This window comes from Fundulus heteroclitus, chromosome 15 (assembly GCF_011125445.2).
Source record: "Fundulus heteroclitus isolate FHET01 chromosome 15, MU-UCD_Fhet_4.1, whole genome shotgun sequence".
In the NCBI taxonomy this organism is placed as follows: domain Eukaryota; kingdom Metazoa; phylum Chordata; class Actinopteri; order Cyprinodontiformes; family Fundulidae; genus Fundulus; species Fundulus heteroclitus.
Window position 1 is genome coordinate 23,951,043 of NC_046375.1, and position 24,641 is coordinate 23,975,683.

General features: G+C 42.2%; 1 protein-coding gene across 4 annotated transcripts; it reads right to left on the reverse strand.

The window, feature by feature from the left end:
* Positions 1-78: 78 nt before the first annotated feature.
* Positions 79-21,340, reverse strand: znf395b (zinc finger protein 395b). Of its 4 annotated transcripts, XM_036147685.1 has the most exons (11): positions 21,072-21,337; positions 17,532-17,628; positions 14,711-14,906; positions 14,021-14,175; positions 13,806-13,936; positions 12,630-12,829; positions 12,437-12,537; positions 8,681-8,975; positions 4,501-4,596; positions 4,167-4,273; positions 79-963 (listed from the first exon to the last, which is right to left on the reverse strand). In XM_036147685.1, exons 3-11 carry the CDS (start codon positions 14,840-14,842, stop codon positions 852-854), a joined length of 1,329 nt encoding a protein of 442 aa, XP_036003578.1. In that variant the 5' UTR covers positions 14,843-14,906; positions 17,532-17,628; positions 21,072-21,337; the 3' UTR covers positions 79-851. The 4 variants fall into 4 exon arrangements, 3 of the variants coding, with proteins under 3 accessions (XP_036003578.1, XP_012707336.2, XP_021165915.2); XM_012851882.3 differs by lacking the exon at positions 17,532-17,628; XM_021310240.2 differs by lacking the exon at positions 17,532-17,628 and having other exon boundaries at positions 13,824-13,936; positions 21,072-21,336.
* Positions 21,341-24,641: the final 3,301 nt, after the last annotated feature.

Genomic DNA, 24,641 nt, shown 5'->3' on the forward strand with positions numbered 1-24,641 from the left:
TTAAAACTACGCCCGTCTCAAAAATGTCACAGTGGTTTAACGCAAACGCGTTTGCAGAAGGAAACAGAGACGACGTGGGAAATTCTCAGTGCTTTTTTATTGTGTTGGACAATATATTTCCTATAGTACAAACTCATTCCCCTGCCGCTTTTCCCCACCGCCGCGACTCCAGACATGCCTTCACGGGTAAAACCGCTAACACTGGTTGTGTGCCGACGCGTGGGCAGGAAGGAAATCAGCTTCATGGAAGGAACTTGGCTGAGTCAAACCAAATGTAGCTTATTCTTGTGAGAGAATTTTCCAACAAAGTGCCAAAAACATTTAAAAAAAAATAAAATTAAAAATAAAACAGTCGGCCCAGTACACGGGCTAAACGAGACGATAAAAAAAAAAAAAAAAAAACTAAAAAGGTATAAAATGTTCGTACGGAACTCAGAGCACACGATATAATGTACATCATAATCACGGTGTAACCACTGGAAGAGAAGACTGGAAGAAAGGAGACAGCCAGGTAGCAGTGTGAGGATACAGTGGAGCTACAAGGGCAGTAATAAGACCTTTGGATTAAAAAAAAAAAAAAAAGGAAGAGAGGGCTTAGCACATCACATGGTCAAAGTCAGTCAACAGCACCATCGCAAACTTCAGTTTTCAGGATCAAGATACAAAGATACATAAAAGGTCCATCTGCATTCCTTTTAGGAAAGAAAAAAAAAATAAGAGGAAAACACAAGAAGTTTGTTTTTCTTGATGGCTCTTAGGCCCTGGTTTATAATCTTCTCTTTTGATAAAAGTCTCTGTCCACACTCATCCATCCGTCCGTCCAGTTTGCTCCCTTGGTCAGCCGGCTGCCACTAGTCGGGGAAGCGCTGGCAGGCCTTTTTCCAGCGGCAGGCGGTGCACCACTGGTCCTTGCGCTCCACGCCGTACACCTTGCGGCACTTCTTGGCCTCTCCGCGGCCCTTCCTGCAGCGGGACCAAAATGGACCGCTGTTAGAGCGAGATGCATCAAAAACTAATGCGTTACTTCATTCCTATGTGAACGATAAAGCAGCGGGGGATTTCATAAGGGAAGTGTGCATCGACCATGCATCGTCCTCCTGGGAGTTTGGAACCTACTTTTGTAGGAACCTAAGCCGTGATACAGCTAGGATGTTATTTGGTAGAGCATCAAAAATTCTAGCACAACTATTTATTAAAAGGTCAAACAGGTTTTTAGGTTAATCAACAGATCATTAACAATTTGGAGCTGGGGCGGTCCTAGATAATTAAAAAAAAAAATTGTCGCCATTGCCTGTAGCAAATGTATTAATTAAACTGGAACGATACGGAATTAGAAGGCTTTTACTGCAGCAGCTGGAAATGTAAGGCAAGGCAAATTTATTTATATAGCACAATTCAGTACAGAGACAATGCAAAGTGCTTTAGATGATTAAAATATAGGAATAAAAGCAAGTAGGGATAGAATGTAGAAACAAAAAAGAACATTAAAAACAGTAAAACAGTTTAACTAGAACATTCAAAGGCAATCCTAAACAAATGTGTTTTTAATCTTGATTTAAAAGAACTCAGGCTTTCAGCACTTTTACAGTTTTCAGGAAGTTTGTTCCAGATAAGTGGAGCATAGGAACTAAATGCTGCTTCTCCATGTTTGGTTCTGGTTCTAGGTCTGCAGACCAGGCTGGAGCCAGAAAGGTACCCGAGTCACAGCGAAGATCACACAAAGTTGAGACAATAGCTCAGAAAATGTTTTTGGTGTTCCTCAGGACTCTCTAATGGGTCCAACAGGTTCCATTCTCTACATAAATGACATTTGTAGAAGTTCGTAATACTCGCAGATAATGCAAATATTCTTTATTGTGGTAAAAAAAAAAAAAAAATTAACAAGTTTCAGAATGGTGCAAAAGAAGAAGGTGGCCTGACAGCAACAAAAGCCCATTTGAGCTCATAGTTGCACAAGTAACAACCACAAACACAACCAACACCCCGTTACCCATCAGTTTGGTCTTTCACATCATCTGAAGAGATCATAGACTGTATAAAATGTATGCAGCCAATAAAAACCTGCTCCCTGCTAATTATACAGAATCATTTTCTAGCAAGCATGGAGGCTATAAATTGATGGGAGACTTGAACCTTCTGGGTCACTGTCTGTTTTAAAACAGAACAAGTCGGCTTTGTTCTTGGCTATTTCATTCACTACCTGTTAGCTTCAGCCTCTGAGGACATCTAATCTGGAGTTATACTAAAGCAAGACGCCAAGAGAGTTATATACTGGGCCTATATGTAAAATATTTTGCTTTAGAAATTCTGAAATATTCTTTTAAGACCACAAATACCAAGTTCAGAGTTCCATTCCGTAATAACATAATTAGTGAATTTGTTTACGGCATCTATTGGAGGAGCAATAGACGGTGAAAAAGAGCGAACTACTCCGACACTCAAAACATTTAAATGTCACTGGTTTTTATGGCAGTTCCCAACATTTCTGTTGAACTGAGACAGAAGGGGTTTGAATAAAGAGTTTGTGTGTACACGCACTTTGAGGTGATTTAGCAAAAAACAGAAGAGGGAAAAGTAAGAACTTTGTATTGGAAGATTAAAGTATATTTTATATTATGTTGAAATAATAAGAATAATAAAAAGGAAAATGTTCCAGGCTAAGACTTAAAGTGGACACAGAAGGTGTTCAACTAAAAAAATAAAAAAACAGGGCTGGCTGTTTTCCCTTCACTCCCTGCAATATTAATATTGTAGAAAAATATTTGCAGCAGCTTCTGATGTACAAAAAGTGTTCACACCCTTGTTAAAAGTCCAGGCCTTTGTGAAGAAGAATGAGACCAGGAAGAATCTCTGCAAAGCTTTTGAAGTCACGGACAAAAATTGTCGGTAACCCCTCTTTTAATTAAAGAAAATCCCACAATGGTCACTGAAATAACCCAAAACTGACAAAAGTAAAAATAAATAATATACTGAAAACCAACCATTGAAAATCAGACGTTGCTTTTGAATTGTTCAATGGATGCATCTAAAAACAACTAAACGAACGAAACAGACCTGGACAATGAGATTGAAGATAGTTTGACCAAAGTGACGTGTTAAACTGAGGCGAGTCAAACTGTGAAACATGGAGGAGGCTCGGTTCTGCTCCGGGGCCGATCTGCTGCGTCTGGCTCTGGGTGTCTCAGATCTTTCCATGAAATTGCGAGACTATCAAGACATTCTGGAGATAAATGTGCTGCCTAGTGTCAGAACAGTCGGTCTCAGTTGGAGGTCATCTTCCAACAGCATAACGACCCATAAAACACATCTAGAACCACCCAAGAACGGCTGTATGACTATTCTGAAGCAGCTTCCTATAAGCCTGATCTAGATCCTGTGAACATCTGTAGGAGCTGAGACCCGCCGTCAGGAGAAGGCACCCTTCACACCTGAGATATGTAGAGTAGTTAACTCATGAGGACTGGCTCAGGATACCTGCTGACAGGTGCAGAGGTTTCATTGACACTTACAGGAAATGTTTAACAGCAAGTGATCGCCTCCAAAGGCTGAACAACTAAATATTAAATTAGCTTTTTTGTCAAGGCGTGTTTCATTAGTTTTCTTTAAATTATTCAGTTGAAACACAATTCAAAAGCAATGTCTGATTTTCATTGGGTAATTTTCAGTAAATTTTACGTTTTTTTTGGGGTTTTTTTCCCGTTTCAAGTGATTTCAGTGACCATTGTGGGATTTTTTTTTTGATTAACAGATTTAGACCCTAGAAAAAAAAACCAAAAAAAAAACCCTGTTGCATAAGTGTTCACACCCTTAGCTAACTACTTTGATCCAATATCTGCCTTTAGACTTTCTCGATAGGATTTGGGATGCATTTCACATCTGGATTTGGTAATATTTATCTTGCAAAAGTGAAGAAAAAAAAGTGGATGTCTGCTCAGACTCAGTCACAACCCCCTCCCCATCCCCCCAATTTCTTGTCATTTTAACAATTTTAGAGAAAGGTAGTCTTTCTATTGCCAGTTTTATATTTTCTCTAGCTAGATGACAGTTTACAATACAGTGTTGCGCTCTTATCCTGCCTGATACCTTGAACCTATAGGGCACACCCCACCAGGGAGACTTTCTATTACTCCCAGTGCTGCAGGCCTGTCTGGTGGATGCTTTAATACCTGAAGGAGCAGTGGGTGCGGGAGGGCGACGCGCTCATCGGCTGCAGCCTGTTCTGCTGCAGCCACTGCTCCCCGACGCTGACCGAGCGGCAGCGAGGTTTCACCATCTGAGGAGGAGAGTCACACGTTAGGAACAACAGGGGGCCACGACCAACGTCCTGGACAGACACGTTAGAAACACGCCACTGCCGAGGGCCCCGCTTGTCCGTCGCTGGGAGCTAAGCTTTAAAAGGCCGATTCCGTGTATGTGTGTGTGTGTGTGTGTGTGTGTGTGTGTGTGTGTGTGTGTGTGTGTGTGTGTACAAGCACATGCAGGCGCGGACAGAAGACCCACCGGAGTGTTGCTATGGCCGGATGCTGAGGGCGTGGGGGTCCAGCCCTGATTGCACACGTTTTTGGGGGCCACAGATACCTGGACAGGGCTGCAGGCCTGTGGAGAAAGAGAGAGAGAGGAAAGCACAGGATTCAGTCACACACGCAGAACCTTAAACCGGATGATGACTTGTTACACATTCCTCCCTTCTCATCAGGTTACATCCTGCTGCTTCCCACAGGTGGGTAGGAACTAGTTACATCTACTTGAGTAAAGTTTTTGAACAAGAGGTACTTTTAGGAGTAGTTTTACTGCACTTTAGTAATATTGTGTAATATTATTAAGAAATGTCACTACTCTGAGTAAGATTTCTGCCTACTCTGCTCCCCGTGAGTAGCTTCACTGAATACAGACCAGACTTGTCATAACCAAAAATGCACCAGAGACACACGCTTACATTTATGTTAATGTGAGACTTCTTGTTTGTGCAGGAACTTTATTTTCTCTGCTGAGCTCATCGAGGCCAAGTGAACATCCAATGGACAGCAGATGCTTTTACTGCCAGAACTGCAGTTTGTGTATTTTATTTTGCGTTATGTAGATTTGTGTCGTTAAGACGGACCCTTATTTTGAAAACCCAAACAAGGAGTTTGGTGGGACTGATTGGCTTTACTTGCACACCTGTGACTGACGGGCTAATTATGTGAGCAGGACGGGTTATTAGTAGAGAAGCTGTGCTGTGGAGCAGCAGCAAGGGAGGAAGATGAAGATGTCAGTTTGTTCTTCATTTCTACTTCTATGCCTGGGTCAGCCAGCGAGGTAAGTTTTTTTGTATGTCAATATAACTTTATCTTTGTTTACTGTCTTACTGTCACTATAAGTTTATGTTGTATTTCAGTTCGACGGTGGCGTAGGTGGCGTTGCTCCAGTTGACGTAGCACCAGGCAGTGTCATGACGGCGGCATCCTGTAAAGACTGTGCCAAGAAAAACAAAGACATCTTGCCATCAGTCTAACAAACTCTTTTTACTGACATCTGGACAGCTAAAGAAGAGGTACAAGGGACAGATGCTGTCATCGGAAGTACTTTGCATTGCTCTAACATACTGTATGTACATTAACTGCTGTAAGTTTTATGTTAAAAACCTATTTAGAAGAGTGTTTCTTCTGCCTAAATTTATTGTGTAACTTTTTATATTTTCATATTTTAGTTTTTAAAAGACCTGAATTTATACATAACTTCATATTTTTGTCTGTCCATTTACGCCATTTTTAAATAAATCAGATGTCAGATTAGCTACTCAGTACTTAAGTAGCCTTCTTTACTCTTACTTGAGTAACTTCTTGGTACTTTTTACTTTAACTTGAGTAAAAATATGTTGAAGCAGTGCTGTTCTTACTCGAGTCAAATGTTTGGCTACGCCATCCACCTGTGCTAGCTCCCATAACCAAGGACTAACTTTAGTTTTTTTTTTTTTGCCTCATTTCATGAAGAAAACAAACAAACCCCACAACTATCAGTTTACAACAGTATTCATCCTGGAGACGTTCCTGCAGCTTCCTCAACACTTCGATGGGCAAATGGATCAGGAAGGTTCTGCCAGTGATGAGCATCAGCATGTTATTACTCTGTAGTAACACACAGTGATGGCACTGTCACCCTGTGGGATGTTTTGTTTTCTGACAAAAGTAAAATTGAATGAAGTAACAAAATTAATAACGATTCATTTGTAACGATTGTGTTGTCTGCCTTTATTTGCTTCAAGCAAACTGAAGTACCATTACTCTCTCTGCCATTACACACAGCGGTGGCAGCATTATGATGTGGGAAATGATATATATATATATATATATATATATATATATATATATATATATATATATATATATATATATATATATATATATATATATATATATATATATATATATATTTATTTATTTATTTATTATTATTATTATTATTATTATTATTATTATTATTATTATTATTATTATTATTATTATTATTATTATTATTATTATTATTATATATATTTTTTTAATCGTTCCAAATGTAAACATTACAGATTGTTTTTGACCTTAGGTGAAGGTATTAATCAGGTTGGTTTTGGTAATAAATACGAACAAACCTCTAAATGACGGGTAATAAATCTGCTGACTAAACACTCTCAATATCTCTCTGATGAATTTGTGCCCTGGACAGAAAACAGGAAGACAACTTTGTCTTTCTAGCACAAACAGGAACAGGAACAGGCCCGTAGATCATTAACTGCACATCAATCTCTGTGGGTTTGTTTAAACCAGCGTTTGTTTTCACATCAAACAGACAATGATTGGGGGGGGGGGGGGGCTAAAATAATTTTTCGGACCTTATTCGCTCATCCAGTTGGGGGACACTATACAGGAGAGCAAACACTCTCACTTTTATTTTATGCTCACAGAAGCAAACCTTGGGCAGAGACGCAGACGCCAATAACCTTAAAGATCAACAGACAGATTGCCGCAAAAAAAATAAAAATAATGGCATCAGTCTCAGACTTGGTACGGCGACCCGCCCTTGCGACCAACAAATGAATTGTCACGCAGTTAATGATCGTTTCCTGTGCCGTTTCACCATTTCCTCCTCTCTGAACAAGCAGGGCACAGGCTGCTGCCGTCCCGACATCCCATCACACCGAGGGCTAAAAAAAGCGCGATAAAGTATTAACTGTGTTAATCCAAGCAGTAAAAGCCCAAACGGCTGGATAAGAAATCATACCCCTCTGGGTATAACCCTGGTTGTAGTCCTGCAGCTGAATGCAGGAGGAAATTCACTAGATACAGTTAAATTTTTCTAACAATATTTGTGATATTAAAAAAACCCGGAGCCGATGGGATCGTTGCTTTTGGCGGAAACGTGGCGTTCGGCACAGGGCAGGCAGTATGCACTGCCCGTCAGAGACCGTGTTTTCGCTGCATTTTGTAGGCCGGTGAGAGTCTCGTCTCCCAGAGAGAGAGAGAGTCAGCCGGCATCTTGCTCGCCCTCTGTCACAAAGCATCCATTTACGGGCTCCCCGGCTCAGGGTAAATGCAGGTCACCAGTGAAATGTGCTGCTTTGTGATGCATAAACAACACTGTAGCTCATTGGCTCGTTAGAGATGTTGTCTGCTGGGGGAGAGCGTGGGGGGGGGGGGGGGGGTCGTCTGGGAAGGAGGGCCTCTGAAACAGCGCAGCGAGCATGTGACGCGAGACTCCTTCCGCGCAGACAATCCGGCTAAATAAAGGGGAATGTATGGCAGCGGTTAAACTTTCAGCTCTGTGCTCAGTTCAATAAACAATAAATAATTATATGACGATATTCACGATTACTGGCAAACAAGTCCGGTTCCGTCTGCTTCCATTTGCTTCAAACAATCCCAAGAACACTGCCCTCAGTTAAATGACTCGACACTTCTGGGAACTAAATCAGTCTTTCCTGAAATTAAAATCTTTAACTAAAAAAAAAAAAAAAATAAGTCCACATGCCACAAATGAGCAAAATGTGGAGAAAATCTGGAGAAATGACCATAAGGTTGCCATATAAGGACAGACTAGATCCTAAAGTTCTCTCTACACGCTAAACGGGTTTGGACATATATGGCTATACAAAGTGGAAATCTCTCTCGTTTTTAGAAAGCAGATTCGCGTGGCAAAAAACGACAAAACCAAATTCTCCCATGTAAACAGAATCTGTCTGAGAACATGAACTAGGGCGAATGGATCTCAAAAAGCGACGCACCATGGCCAGACCTAAAGAAATTCAAGAACAGCTGAGAAGCTAAATAATTGACATCATTACAAAGCCTTTCTAAGGCGAACCACAGCGAGGGTCGTTGTCCTCGAATGGAGCAACCAAACCGCGGCGAACGTCCTCAGGAGAGGCCAGCCTACCTAAATTACTCCAAGAGTGCATCCAGGAGGTCCAAGAAGAACCCAGAGCAACAGCTAATGCACCGCAGCCCTCGCCTGCCTCAGTCAGTCAGTTCATGACACAGCTGTAACAAAAACAGACGGCAACCGCCGGAGAGCCAAAACCCCTGCTGACTGAAAAGAAAACACCAAAAACATTTTGATTATCCTGTCAGTTTAGGACTCAAACTCAACGCTCACTGTGGTCCCAGTTTCTCCTGCGGCCAATCGTGTTTCTGCCGTGTCCTGCACGTTCTTACGCTGCACCCACCTGATAGAGATGCTCGGTGTGGATCTGCCAGAAGCTGCTGGGGGCCGACTGGCTGAGCGGGCAGGGCCTGCTGGGACCCGGCAAAGAGCTGGAGTTGGACCTGGGCCTGTGGGCCACGTGGACCTGGAGCTCGGAGCCCGAGGGGGAAGCGCACGAGGCCCAGCTGAGGAGAGCAGGAGGGGCCTGGCCTGGAGTCTGCTGGGCTGGCCCCGGAGCAGGACCGGCCTCCATGGTCTCGCAGCAGATCTTGGTGTAGTAGAAGTCCTCCTCTCTCTGGGACTGATCCGATCCAGTGCTGCGCGTGTGTGCGTGGCGGGACATGGCAGGGGACACACAGGGAAGAGGGAGTGACTTGTGTGTTCGGAAGTGTTACTCAAAGCGCCACTCGCAGTGGCCCAGATCTAAACTCTCACTTCTCCTCATCCAGGCCAGAGCTCTTCAGCGAGCTGAAATTTTTATTCCCTCTTGTTTTTTTAATGCTGTTTTGCAGCTGAGAAATGTCTTTGAGGGCTGAACTGTCTGGTTTTCTCACCCGCTCAGACTGGATAGTGGTCAAACAGTACGCACGCAACCGTCTGACATCAGACTGCCGTATGTCGCCGCAGCAAAGAAGCAGTGGACACATAAAACTCCTGAACCAATACGTGCAAAACGATTTGCCTTATTTTTACCACGATACATTAAAGCGGTGTGATCTGGACTGAGGCTACATGACATCTTTTTATTTCATTTCACTTAACATAAGTGAAATGTAAACATAAATGTCTAATTGACACTAAAGGAAACACAAAGAACGGCCAAATTGCATCGTCACAAACTCTCCATACGGTTGATTAGAAGTTTCAGTTTTCTGTTGGGGAAGATTTAATATTTAGAAGAATGAGAAAGTTTAAAACTGTCACAAACTGACTGTTGTTAGTCACTTTAACATGAGCTAAAATTTTTGTTTTCCCTTCTACAAATTAGCCCAATGAGGAAGATGTAGGTGTTAGGAACGCAGATGCACTGATCTGAGAATTTCTGGCCGATTTCACCGATTTTTATAACGCTCTGCTACGCAGATTTTTGCAGAGCAGATTTTAGGCGGTTACGATTTCGCTTTAAGAGCTATGAATCACAACAAAATACTTTTTTTTCTGCTTTCTGCATAACTGGAAACTTTACCCATCCTAACAAATAAACAAAGCTTTTCCTAAATGTAGCCCAGATTAACAAACGGTCTCCAGATCACTTTTTGCACGCCTTAAAATATGGATGTGTACCACATCAAAATATATTCTTTTTTTCCCCCTATAGATTATTTCAGGATACAGATCAGTTGGTAAAACTAGATATTTGAGCAGAAAAAAAACACTGATTTACTGTTACGGATTAAAAAGCTTGTGAATTTTAACCATATGAGCATAAAGCTGGGTTTCTGTGAATGATCATTAACTACTTACATTGGAATCAAAAGCGACGTCACGCTGTGCGTATGAAAAGAGCAGTCGCTGTTACACAGCTCTGCAGTTAAACCTAGCTTGTATAGTTATTTCAAACTGTCCGGTGCATCTTGTGTTAGTGTTTTATGAAGATTAGCGGTTAGAGTTACTAACTGGAAACATTGGGCTGTGTGTATTTCCTTTGGTGTATAGGCCCTTAGCTTCACTGTGATAAGGCAACCACGGGGTTGTTGTTAGCGCAACCTGTTAGCACTTAATGGTGCTGCATTCACTGATACAAAGAAGGATGTGATTTTTGTCCTTGAGATGTGACACATTCAAAAGAAGACTGGAAATTAGTAGCAAAGACACGGACAACAAAATCTGACAAAAACAGCCAAAAAAACAAAGTGAAGATTTTGAAAGAAAAATAGAAAACCAGCCAAAAGAATGCAAAAAAACCTATAGACCGATAGTGCTAGATATTACATGAAGCTACGGGTTGTTTGCTTCATGTAATATCTAAAAACATACTTCACATGCATTGTGGACATCACAGCTTTGGGATACATAGATATGGAGACTGATAAAGGAAATGGCCAGTTATCTTGGAGCAGCTCGTACACTTGGACTCCATGCTATTCCACAGTCTGGCAGATAATAGCCGACTGGAGACACATTTTCTAATGACGACAATGGGAGGAGCGTGGAGAAGTTTGGCTTCTCTAAAGACTCATGTGACCAGCATTCTGGGCTCGCTCCGCCTCATTCCTTTGTCCCTGTGTACAGTAGATAGCTGTTAATAGAGTCTCAGTGCTGATCTATATCATGTCTCTGGCCTGTTTAGATTAAAAGTGTTCAATTATTGTTTCTGTTTCGAGAGTAATTTCTTACAAAAGAAGTTATTCAATGCATGACTGCTTCTCTGGGGTAAAAGGACCAGGCAGGGCGCAGAGGCATCCAAATGCCGACAGGGGGCGATAGCTTTTACAAACGGTGTCTCCGCCCGGCGTCGACAAGTCGCAATCGGAAGGGAACGAAATAAAAGAAAACGCAGCAACACAACTTGTTACTTGTAAGCGGTGCGTCTACTGATCAGAGAAAAGATCTGACTTGAGGTTTTCCGACTGGCTGATCGCCACAAAAGAAATTGTCTGATTCCGTTCGCCGGACAATTTCTCGGCCCGTCGCTAGCTAGCGAGGAGTCACGTATTTAAAATGGCCGCCAAAGACAAACAAAATATCCAATCTGAGAAAACAAAAACAACCGAGATTAAGTGCTAAAAGCTATTTTTTAGACAAACAAGAGCTCTTTGAAGAAAAATGCAACCCAGGCCAACGAGTAGGGCTGAACAATTTTGTAAAATAATCTAATTGCGATTATTTTTCTTAATATTGTGATTTAATGTGATTTTTTTTCCTGTTTAATTTATCATGTGTTTCAAAATATATACAAACAACAAATCAATTTGTTTCCTCGCCATGTGAATTAGTTGCTAAAAGACCCACAGCATCTAAACTCGGAGCAGAAATGATTGCATTCTCCCTACAATATATTTCAATCAAAATTGCAATTTTGACTTTTCTCTGCATTAACCACAAGCAACAAAAATGGCCTCTAAATAAAGTTGTTTGTAAACAAGGACTATTTTAAATATGAACTTTTAATGTTTCTATTGATCAGAATATTATTCAAGAGAACAGCTTTTAATTTAATTGGACATCAATCCTTGCTGAAGATAAAGTCCAACCAACAAGCAAGTCTATGTATTAAACTGATTGACCAGAACTTAATGCTTTGTATGATTATATAAACTCTAAAACAAGTAATAAAATTAGATTATCTCACTGCTGCAACTGTCTTCCCTTCCATGTGGAGGCAAACCCACTTCAAACATTTTACTGACACCTAATGGACGTGTCTAATTCCCTAATTGTTACATAGCCAAAAATTGCAGACCTCTGCGATTTGGAAATTGCGTTTTTTTAAATCGCGATTATATTGAAAATGCGATTAATTGTTCAGCCCTACAAACGAGCATAAAGAAAAACACGAGCTTACGTAGACGTCAGGAGGACACAAACGAAGTAAACACGAGACGACGACAATAAACTTTCCCTCCATCTGCCGACTTTGTGGTTAGTTTTTAAATCGCTACTGAACAGCTGAAGGGAATTCTGTCCCCATCGACACTCGGGGCCCTTCACTCCATCCATGGGGGTTCCACTTTAAGCTTATTTTTTGTCGCAAGGTTAGTGGAGGAAACACTATAAATACACCGATAGAGCAAAGGTGAGTGGTCTTGTGGTTAAAGCACTGAAAATGTCCGCTCACCCCAGGTGCATCACACGGATGTGTCTTTTTATTCCAACAGAAGACGTTAGCACTTTGCCGCAACTGGGCCACAGACACCTATACACGCATCGCAGAGAGCTCTGGGGAGGAAAGCAGAAAGCAGCGGTCAAGCACAGGGCAGCAGAGAGGGCGACTGGCTAAACGCTTCCAGCGGTTCCCGGCGGACGGGTACCTTTGGCTTTTTGGCAGTGAGCTCCCCGCCCTGCTCCAGCTCCATGTGCAGGCCTTCATCGGGGCTGCTGTCGACCTCGGTGACGGACGGCGAGGGGGCGGGGCTTACGCTGCCGTGGTCCCAGCTCCAGTAGCCACTGCTGCCGCTGTCCGAGAGCTCGCCGCCGCCGCTCTCCATGTCCACAGACGAGCACGATCCAGCTAGAGGGATTGACAAAAAAAAACAACATTTTTTCTTTCAGAGATGCATTCCGAGCCAGAGGCAACGGCGTTTCCTCCGCGGCAAACGATGCCGCCTCCTCCACAAAGTCAAAACTAACTTTGGGATGTGTTTTAGGAAGATAAAAATAGCGTCACTGCAGTCGGAGCAACGTGCTTTGCTGCTTCCCCCTGTGCTCGTTCTCCAGAGCACAGCAGGTGTCCCGCACTGGTGGTAAAGACACGTTCAGCATCACCGCAGCATGTTTACACCTTTTCTATTCCTTCTTAACTGACTAATGAATCACTATATTTCACTCCGGCAACTGATGCAACTTATTTCAAATAAGTGGCCTTTATTCTGCCACAGTCGTTGCAAGAAATGCTTAGTGATGTTATGTTAAATTATATAATAAAAGGCTCAGATCTCAGACTGGGGTCTACTTAAAGCCCCTGCTGGTGCTCCATATTACAAAGAGTATTTTTCTGTCCACAACAGGACAGATGACTCTTTGGTGAGCTTTCGCTGCTGTTAATGTGTTAAATCGTTCTCGGATTGAGCCCACACTATAAGACGTTGGCGCTTACATGTTCGGGGTTAGCATTTATCAATGAGCGGGGTACCTCGTGGGAACTGTAAGGGGTAAACCTCTCTGGGACAAACAGCTGACTCAGCTGCACTCTGCACAAACTCCACTGCCTCAGATTAGCACTAAAGCGGTTTCTTACTAAACAAACTATGCTTTAATGATCACAATAATCACCAGCATACCTTATTTAACTTTATGGTTTCGTATTTCATTCATAATTTAGATCGTTAGGTGTCATGTGGTTTTTTTTTTAACGTTTTTATGCCACTTAAAGCCCATATAGGGGGGAAAAAAAGGCTATAAATGCTGGTATTTGTTCATGTTTTACAATTGTCCCAACAAAAAACACTCTGAAAAGCACCGGTCGCAGAAGAATCAACGCTTAATACCACGAAAGGAAGTCAGACCTGGACCCGGCTCCGTCTGTGGAGGGCTCTGCACCACCGGGCTACAGGACAAACTGGTCAGAACCATGGCCGCCATTATCTCGTCCATCTCCACAGACTCCGCGCTCCGGAAGCTGAAGAGCAAGACGGAAACCTCGTTAGGATTACTGCTGACCACGACACCAGCACCACCCGGCACTGCCTCCCCCCCCCCTCACCTGTACGGAGCCTCCGCTCTGGTTGGCACGTTGCTCAGGTGCGCGGCAGCTCCCACGCTCTGCAGCGGAGCAGCAAAGCTGCCCCAGCCCGCCGCCTTGGTCCTGGGATGATGGCCGAGCGCCTTGTCAGGCTGGACGCAGCTGTGAGTCTGCACCTGCGGGGAGGGACACGTCGTGGGACGGCGTTAAAATGCCGCTTCACCTGATGATCAGCGGTCTTCTCTGTGGCTCAGGAGGTTTAGACACAGGGCGTTTAAACCGGATTAAATCAGACTTTGATGCTAGCCTCGCCGTCGCCATGAATAACACAGCTAAGAGAATATTTCCTGTCCATCTGCGGCGTCCCGCCTGCAGATGGCAAAATCTGCCAGGGGAAAAAAACAGCAGGAGAGGGAAGCCGGGCTGGCAGATTATGAGCCGGGCCGTGTTAACGGGAGAGAAAGCGCTGATCCTATTTGTGGGAATGCTTTGTTTTCCCCCGGGAAGAGCTTGAACTTTGTCAGTCTTTCCTTTGCAGAACAATGCAAACGTGCTGATAATCCCAAACCCCATGGCGGCCTGGTGTCTGAATCAGCACATTAAACATCAGAATAAAAACAACCTAACTGAGGAGGGGGTGCATATGTTTAGAAGAATAATTTGACTCTTTGAATGAAGAAAGTGTTGTGTATAAAAAGCGGGGATCCTCACCAGAGTCTGCTGGCCTCTGAGCTCGCCGTTGCTGTGCGTTGCTGCAGACGCGCCGCCCTGCCGTCCCGCCCGGTGGGCCGCCGTCCCGCCCGGCCCCGACCCAGCACCGTTCTCCGGTCCCATAGCTGCCATGGTGCTGTCGCACACAATAACGGGGACTCAGCACAACCTCACACTTGGCTGCAGACAAAGACACCTGCAACAGATTTGGGCAACCCTGATTACTTATTCAGTCATAAAGTTTTAAATTGTATCCCCCCCCCCCCCACCCTCAGCACTTCTCGTCTCATTCCGCAAAGTTTTATGTATTTTATTGGGTTTTTTTGTGATTTGCCAACACAAAGTGAAACATAACCGTGGGGTGAAGGAAAATTACATATGGCTTTCAGTTTTTATCTTTCTACAAATAAAAGAAAAAAAAGTGTGGCATGCATTTGTATTCAGTCCGCTTTATACATCTAGAGACTGAAGTTTCTGCCCGTTCTTCATGGTAGAAAAATAAATAAAGCTCAAGCTCAGCGAAGTTGGACAGAGAGCATCTGTGCACAATGTTTTTTTGTTTTTTTTTAAGTCTTGTCACAGTTTCTGAATTGGATTAAAGTCCACATTCTGACTGGGTAATTTCACCAGATAAATACACGGTGATCTAAAACATTCCACTGTAGCTCTGGTGTCATGTTTAGGCTTGTGCCCCTGCTAGAAGATGAAACCTAAAAGGACTACCTTGTTCTTAGCTCTGTCCATTTTCTCATCGACTCAACCATGTTGTCAGTACCTGCTAAAGAAAATAAGCCTGCCCACAGCATGATGCTGCTACCTGTCAACAGATTCTCCCATCTGAGCTGTGGATCCCTGCAGCTCTTCCACCACGGCTCTCTTAGCTTCTGCTCTGATTAATGCTCTCCTCCCCCAGTATGTCAGTTTAGGTGGACGGCCATGTCTGGGTAGTTGCGTTACAGCTGCAAAATATATATGGAAATTGCTGGTTACCCAATTTAGGTGTTTGCGCGTGATCTAGACAGCAAATGTTGTTTGGATGAAATATTTGGTAGACTTATAATATGTTTAGTAGCAGTTGGATAGTATTTCAATATCCTCTTTTGGAACATCCTTTCATTTAGTAAACAACTGTAATGTGGACTGGGAGGCTAAAGTCAACCCACCAGTATTACACCCCTGATCCACTTCATGGGGTAGTCATAAACCTGTAAGCTCTAAAACTATAAGAGGTAATGTAGGACTGCAGAGCCATTGTGACACAGTGATATAATGATAAAACAAAAACGGAGCAGAGCCGCTGAAGGATCATCCATCCGTTCTGAGAAATATGTTGACCAACAAGATCTAGTGCAGACAGTTGTTGAGGATGGCGCGCGACGGCTTTGTTGGTCTTTAAAGCACCGAACCCATAACTCAGCCAGATGCGGAGGGGAATGCACCCCACGCATTTCACACATATTGCTCGGGTGGATGCTGCTAGTTGTGGGCTGCATGCTGTGAAAACACCCGTGGCCCTGTGATCGCCACACATCGACTTGTATGATATGAAGGAGTCAGAGGGGTCAGCCTGAGGGAAATGTAGTTGAGTTGCAATCAATATCATTATTTCAGAAATTCAGTGTTTTCGCAACTTTCAATTTTGCCTCGTGCTTTCCTTTTTCAGTTGATGTTTATAGTTCGGGGTATTGTTTTAGAACCCTAACCCTGCCCAATAACTTTCTCCCGGACCAGTCTGCCATGTTACTTGGAATTAGCGATGGTGCTTGTTCTGTAAGGTTCTCTAACAAAGTTCGGAGGGCTTCACAGAACAGCTAGCCTCGTGAGACCATCCTGATCTCGTGAGCTTTCAAGGTTTCACTCGCAGATCAGTTTGGCTACCCTCCGTTAAAGAAAATTTGGAGCCGTTCACCAAACGAACGTCCAATCAGCGTTGGCTTTGAGGCGGGTTGAGGTGTGACGCAACGGGAAGCGCGACAGTTCAGTCTAAAGAACATGGCGGCTTCAGCCGATGAAACTAGCGTTAGCGTGGCTATCGAGCAAGTTTTATCGGAATTACAGAGTATTTATTTGCTGAGCTAACGAGCCTTTACCTGCAGCAGCAAGAGTAGCTTGGCTTGTGGTTGTGTTTTCGTCGTCGCTCTGTTACGAGCGACGACGAATCTGATTGGTTCATTTGGCCCGTCTATCACCAACATAGGCCAATCAGCTAACCAGTATTTTCGCCCCTTCCCAAAGTTACTTCAACGGAAGGTTTCCAGATGGATATGCGGAGCAAATCTATCTGGCGGAGTCAGGTAACAGAACAGCTGGATTCATAGCAAAATCAGATTACTCAAAGAGGGACTGTATCTACTTATGACATTTAAAGGCTGTTGCCTGCACTGAGTTTGATTTAAGGGTAACATTACAGAGGCCTGCATAAACATTTACACCACTTTCAGATTTCCTATTTGTAAATTATTGTGAAAAATCTTGGATAATTTTCACTTCCTTCCTCTTTTGTGTGTGGTTGTAATAGGACACATTTTTCAAGGTGGCAAAAACACGTGCAAAAGGCATCTTATGCGAACTCAGGTCTCCACATCTCCAACTAAACGCGATGTCAAACTGAAGTATAACTCGTTTTTTTTTTTCTGTTAGTATCGAAACGCTCTTAACTAAATCAGAGCAAAAACATCATCATTATAGACAGGTGTCTGCTTCAAACACTCATCCTGCATCTTTGAGCCCGACAGTGAAAAACAACAGCACCACAGGAGGTCCGAAAGGATTAAATAAACTTGAAAGAAGGGATTTAGCTAATGGTTAATCCAGATCTTACTGTTGTTTGCTTGACTCCTTCCCTGTAAACCATGGGAGTGATCAAACTCTCCACAGACGTAATCTGAAGTCTGGCTGCATGTACTTTGGCCTGTCGCCTGAAAAGGTGAAAAGGGCAATGCTGCATTCAGTTCAAGTAGGGATGACCCAGGAAAAAAAGCCGAAAAGCTTAACGCAACAGGCCTACAGCGAAGATATAGCTTTTTTTTTTCTTTTCAAGCGTTCAGCTACTTTTAGGCTGTCAAATTCCAACACACTGCAAAATCGCAACTGAAAATATGTAAAATTTTTCATGGAATTTGTGTATTTGTCCTTGATTTGAGCAGGTTTCTGCCAATGGAATAAGATGCATTTAGGAACAACTCATCTCTATCTTATTTCACGTGCAGTACATCTAATTACCTTATTTTAGGGGTAAAAATACTCATTCCATTGCCATAATCTTGTTTACCTGCTCAAATCAAAGACAAATATACCCATTTCAAGATTTTTATTTTTTTATTTTTAGTTCAGTTTTTGAAAGCAAATTTGAAGAGTCACACTGGTAGATATTAAAATGCCAAACCTGTCAAGAATATTTTTAATGTTGTAAAAAGAGTTCTTTTACTGTGCGTTCTAGTAGGAACAATCAGCTGGAAACGTTAATTTAGGAAGTGGGGGACTGCAGCTCCCCTGGGCTGGCTAACGGATGTAGCAGGCTAACTCGATTCAATGTTTACAAAGTAGCAAAGCAGATATTTGTAATGTTTTTTTAGTAGACTCTAACAAAAATGTTTGTTAGGTATGTTGTACAAAAAGAATCAAAATAAAAAAAATCACACACAAAGCTCAGTTTCCACTTTCAGTTTAAGCTAGGGCCAAGCTAGCGTTAGCCCTGCCGCCTAGCATTCAGAGATTAGCAGTTGAAAACTTCCATCTGCATGGAGCGTAAAAGCTTAATGTCTTTCCATGTTTACTGAATATTTGCTCGCTAGTAGGTAGGCTATCAGGCAGATAATTAAGGTATGGAGTGTATTGTTTGGTGTTGCTAAGGATATTTAAAAAATGGCTATTAGTCGCCACCATGACAAGATTCTGCCACTGAGAGTGTGATTACTAAACACGTTCCCTTTTTATCTGCCAAGTCGTGCACACATTATACGCATATATGTATTTACATTAGGGTGACCAGATAATCCCTCTTTTGGATGACCCGATTCCAGCAAAAGCTGATCCCGCAAATGTTCCCGATTTCAAAATTTTACGAATGAGAAAAAAAATGTGTGCAACATGAGCTAATAATGTACCTGGACGCTGCTGTTAGTGTTACGGAGCGCGCCGTCCCCCCAGCCTGCGCCCCGTTGACAAAGGTTTATAATTACATACCATTGGAGAAAATAGTTTAAAATTTAATAAAATTTGCCGATGAAAATAGTGCACTTGAACTTCAGGCTGTGGCGACCTAATGAAATGAATGACCTGCATAGAACTGTGGAGCATTTATTAGTCACGAGCTCCCTTTAATGTCTCAATGCTGAAATTGAAATTGAAACAGGAACATGGTTAGGACTGAAGGAACACAAGACTAATAATGAGTTTCTGTATATTGCGTTAAATTTGGGCATCGCCATCCATTTGGGCAAAGTAAATAAATAAATTAAGATAACAAAACAAAACAGAAGGGACATTTTTTTTTTTATCTTTAAAGGGTAAATTCGTAACGGTGTCAATTCAGATTCTACTTCCGCATGAAAGCGTTGCCATTCCTACTTCCTTTTTGTACTTATAAATAAACCATTTTGTAACCACGTACTCAAAACTAATCTCCAGTGGTTTGTTTTTATTTGTCTTATAATTTTATTAATAATAGAGACAAACAATTATAGAACGGCGACATCTAATATATAACTTAATTTATCCTAATAGTAGTTTTGAAAATCATCATCATCATCAGGTCCATTTATGTTGGTTCTAACCCCCATTTGCGGTAGATAACTAAAAAAAGGGCGCGATCCGTTGTCAATTCAGGGTGTAAAGCAGGTCTAGACATTATACAGTTTCATGCCCAAAGACCTTGGGTATAAAGTAACAAAAAAAAAATTAAGTTCTACAAATGCTATGAGACATCCACTTATCGACAAGATACTTGAATTAGACAAAATTCCCCATTGGCTCTGATCATTAATCAGGTCAAATAAAGGCAACTCTGATTTCTCCTTCTATTCATTTAATGCATCAACACTAAGAACCATCACTGATTTCAGTCAGCAAATGCATCAACCCAGCATGTATTTTAATGCATTTGCTGAGTTTAATCAAAATCAAACACATATAGGGTTTGTTAAAAGGCAAAAATGAGGATAATTCTGTAGTTGCTTCATTTACTGGTAGACTCCCAACTACTACCTCTATCAAGACACTAGCAGCACAGGCTTTATTTTTATGTCCTCAGGGAGGAAAATTATGTCAAACTTGGGAGTTGGTAGATCAGGCTGCATTTCGCAGTAAAAGCCTAATCGGTGTATCTCTAAAGACAGTAACAATAAAAGTAATCCAAAAAGGAAAAAATAAAATAAAATACAGTACTTAAATGTATAAATAAAAAGGCATTGCATTGCTAAACAGATTTGCTGAGCAGCACATATTATAGCACATGCAAAAGAAGATGTTTATTAGTCTGTAAAAGTAGATTTTTTTCCTCCTGCTATTTCCCCTTCGCTACACTTATCAAAACCTCTGCATGTGGAAGTTGTTTGCTCCATTTTAACCTACCCCCAGTGGTGTGTGGAACAACAAAAGCCCAACTGTCCTGTTCTTTTCCACGCACCCAAACGCAGCACCTACCCCCGAATCTCCGCCAATCAGCGGCCGGTGTTGGTAGTAAACAAGCGGCACAGTGTGGGCGGAACGCGACAGCTGATTGGCTGAGCTGCGCTTTCTCAGGTACACACCCCCGCTTGAACAACGTGTTCGGACACGAGTTTCGCCGGGAGGGACTGAGCTGGATTGGGGGGGAGAGAATATGGCTGAAAATGTCCAGAGTTTTTTTTTTTTTTTTTTCACGCAAAGTCACGTAAAACACACCGCAAAAAGGCAAAAGCGCAAATAACGAACACGGTCCAACACGAATGTAAAAAAAAGGATCGTAAACATCATCGGTCAAATTTAAATAAAGCGCGATAAATATCCCAATCTGTGCATATACAGTGTAGGACATTGCAAAAAAGATCATATTTCTGGTGCATGGTCGAAGGCTGCAGACATCTTTGCAGGTATGAAAACATGTAGAAGAATGTAGACGTGGAATCGGAGTTAAGCTAATGCGTATTTTTCTCAGCGCGTGAAAAGCGTTACCAGGTCCGTTTTATGAAAAAAAAAATAACAACCGTGAACGCCCCCAAACAAGCTCACCGATCTCCACCCGGCAACGCAGACCGAGCTCGGGAGAATCACCTCGTCCCTCCCCCATGCGATGAAAGAAGGCAGATTTTCTGCAACCAGTAATCCGCTCTACGTCGATGACCCCCGCGTACAAAAATATCATGTTTTTTTCCGCACTTACTTTTAAAAACCTTCGTCCTGACCGTCCGGTCCGAGCTGCTCTTGCAGCGGAACGTCGCTGCCTGCCTTGCCTGCTTGCCTGCCTTGGCTGTCCCGCCGCTCGCCGGCTCTGTAGTCAGCCGGAGGAGGAAAAAAAAAAAAAGGGGGTTGGTCGGAAACGTGCCTACGTGTGTCTGCTCGGTGGACCAATGCCGGAGGTGACAGCTGGGCAGAGCGCAGAGATATCAGCCCGCGGCGCGCTGTGCACAAAAGGATGATGTAGGTGAGGGGTTACCAGAGCAGCAGCAGCAGCAGCATCCACTGTCTGTCTGTTTCCTGTCAGCCTGCCTGTCTGCAGCACGAGCAAATCTCCTTGCTGCTTCTTGCTCGTGTGTTTCAGTTTGATAAACATCTAACATGGCTCCCGTCCAAGAAAACATAAACAACTAAAATAGGTTATTTTTGTGCACTGCATTGCTGTAGCTATTTTTTATTTTTTTTTTTTTGCACCCATGGATTAGATAAAGAGTGATGCATTTGCTTGCAAAACGCTTGCACAAATAAGATGTGTTGGCTGGAAGAGATGCCGAATCTCCATGTAACCTCAACTACCATGAGGTTATAGACATGAGCTCCAACTAATGCTTAAAAACAAAAAATCTGCAATCCCTAAAATGTACAGCGCATGTATATTTTCCTGTAGATTTTTGTCTAGACCGTGTAATCTGACTGCCATTAATCCAGTGTAAGAGAAGAACTTCCATTTTAATGTGACTGACAAATGAAAAGGTCGGCATTTTTTAGCATCAAATAACAGTTTCTATCAGTTGGGGGAAAAAAACAAAAAAACAACAAGCCTTACAACCTTTGTATTCTGGCATTTCACCCCCTAACATCACACGGCGGATTGCCTTCATATCGCACAGGACTCGACTGTGTGTTATGCGTGTTTGTTGCTGTGTTGGAGAGTCCGGATTAGTGTCGGCTGTCTGCACCCTCTCCACCAGACATCCAGTCAGCAGGGATTTTAGGCTCTGAGCACCGATACAGTCTGACTGAGTATAACCGGGGCCTTTTTCCCCAAATCTACACATAAACCTGACGGGGTTTCTCTGAATCAAACGCTTACAGGACGATGCCCAGGCCTCGACTGGATTAGAGCTGATTCATGATGAAGAAATGATGAGAGCAGGAGCTGTGCCAAATGTTCGCAGCAGTAAGATTTAACTGGCATCTAACGAGACCTTACTGGGTTGTCACGGCATATATGACTACATTTTCTTTTCAGGGGGAAAATATTGGGCTCAGACGAGACCAATATTTTTGGCATAACCCTCAAACTCAATACACATCCCATAGAACTGCGTCACGTTATCTAATAAGAATTATGTGGATGTAAAATGTCTTCACATGCATGATGTAGTCAACATTAATGTGACCTATATTCTTTATTCAACTAAAGACAAACAAATTCCCTTAAGGGGGGGCTTCAATAAACCGATTGCATGGGTATGCAAAAAAAGTGACAGAAAATGTAACGTAGAAAAAGCACCATGGCAAGCTGAAGACATTCATCAATAATTGAAGAAAACATGGAACAACAGTTACGTGACTAAAACTGGGCCTCTCTACCTAATTAATAAATCGACGAGACTGAAACTTGTCTGCGCTTTGGGAATTTCCGGTTAGTTGTGGTTGTGCTTTCATCGCGACAGTGTTCCTCTATCTTCTCTATGTTACTGCAGTAAGAAGTAAGGCTGAAATACAGAATCCTTTCCCCCTGAATCCAAACACCAAGGCCAGGTTAAAATCACCCAAAAACCTTGTTGCAGAATGCGGTTTGGTCTGATGGGATGAAAGGGTCATTTTTTTCACCAAAATTCCAAAAAACTAAATTTGGCACGTCACCACAAAAACACCATACCTGCAGTGAAACACGGAGGTAGCAGCGTCATGCTTGCTTTGGGATGACTTCTCCTCTGATGAAATGAGGCTTCCCCAGAAGACCTGGAGGATCACATATGGTGTGATATTTTAATTTGTTGGATATTTTTGTAAACCGGCAATAACCAACAATCTCTCTCTCTCTCTCTCTCTCTCTCTCTCTCTCTCTCTCTCTCTCTCTCTCTCTCTCTCTCTCTCTCTATCTATCTATCTATCTATCTATCTATCTATATATATATATATATATATATATATATATATATATATATATATATACATATATATATATGTGGGGACTTGGAGACAGTCACAATAAATGTTTTTGTCACTTCTCTTCAATGCATGAAGATGCTAAGTTGATAAAGCGCTTTTTAAGCCAGGCTGACAAAATAACGTAAAATCAGTATGAAGTTTTAAATCTGTTTTCATTTAAACTTGAATAGTAAATGGCAGGTGGGGAAATGATTTGTGCCCTTCCCTATAATCAGTGGAAAAGTGTCTCTTGACATTACAGCAATCAAACCCTTACATTTGCTAACCAGCTTTGAGCCTTTAGACATGAGCTCTAGATCAGGGTATGAATAATTTTGGCCTTAACTGTAACTATTGGTGTATTGTAATTTCCATGTGTAAAAAAGAAAAAAAATGTGGGTAGAGCACCAGAACTATAGCCTTCTTTCACCCAGCTGACCTTCAGTGCAGAGAAATAGTGCTGCATTGCTCTGTTGCATACAGCCAAGACAGTCCTGTTCATTAAAAGCATTGTTACCAGTGAGCAGCCAATGATTATTCAGTAGCATGTAGAGCCACACTCAGGAGGAATTGCCTGGAGGATGTGTCCTACCAACACACTGAAACAGGCTTAGGGTCTGGACTTTGACTGGGCCACACTTTTCTGTTTTATTTTTTTCCAGCTGTTGTGTTGCAGATTTGCTGCAGTAAATAGGATCATCGTATTGCGGCAAGACCCAATTTTGGCCAGGCTTCAGCAGAGTCTGCATTGTTTCTGGCTCTGAAATTAACTTGGTGATAACTACAAATAATAACAAAGCACATCTTCAAGAGAAATTCCATGCTAGTTTTATTTCTCAGCACGTCTTAGTGTAGACGGAAATATGAAAATATTAGTGAATACTCAGATAAGGGTAGGATAATTTTAGTTTGTTGAACTTCTAACTCTGTAGATATTTTTTATGATTATCTGTGCTCTATTTAAATACCCAGTGTTTTTATTTTTATTTTTACAGTTTCCATCTGCCCTTTTTATTCACGTTCTAAGCTTTGACAAAAAAAATGCAATTGTAGTGAATGACATTTATTAATCTAGGTCATGTGTCTGGAAAAAAAGCCCGAATCAGCAGATCACCACCACTGTGTTTGACGACTGGTGTGAGGTTTTCATGATGATACGTTGTTTGGTTCGTAAACATTATAGCGAGATGAGTCTTTCTCCTGGTAACCCTTATCAACAAACCCTACTTGTTCCTTCTTTTGTCTCGCCAACCCTTCAGAACCTTTACTACAGTCTCCCCTTAATATTTTCTTTATTTGACAGTGAAGCCTGCAAACAAAGGCCAGTTGGATTTACTTGAACAGAAACAGACTGCCAGCGAAACAGAAAGCACTTAAAAATAAGTATTTATGAGGA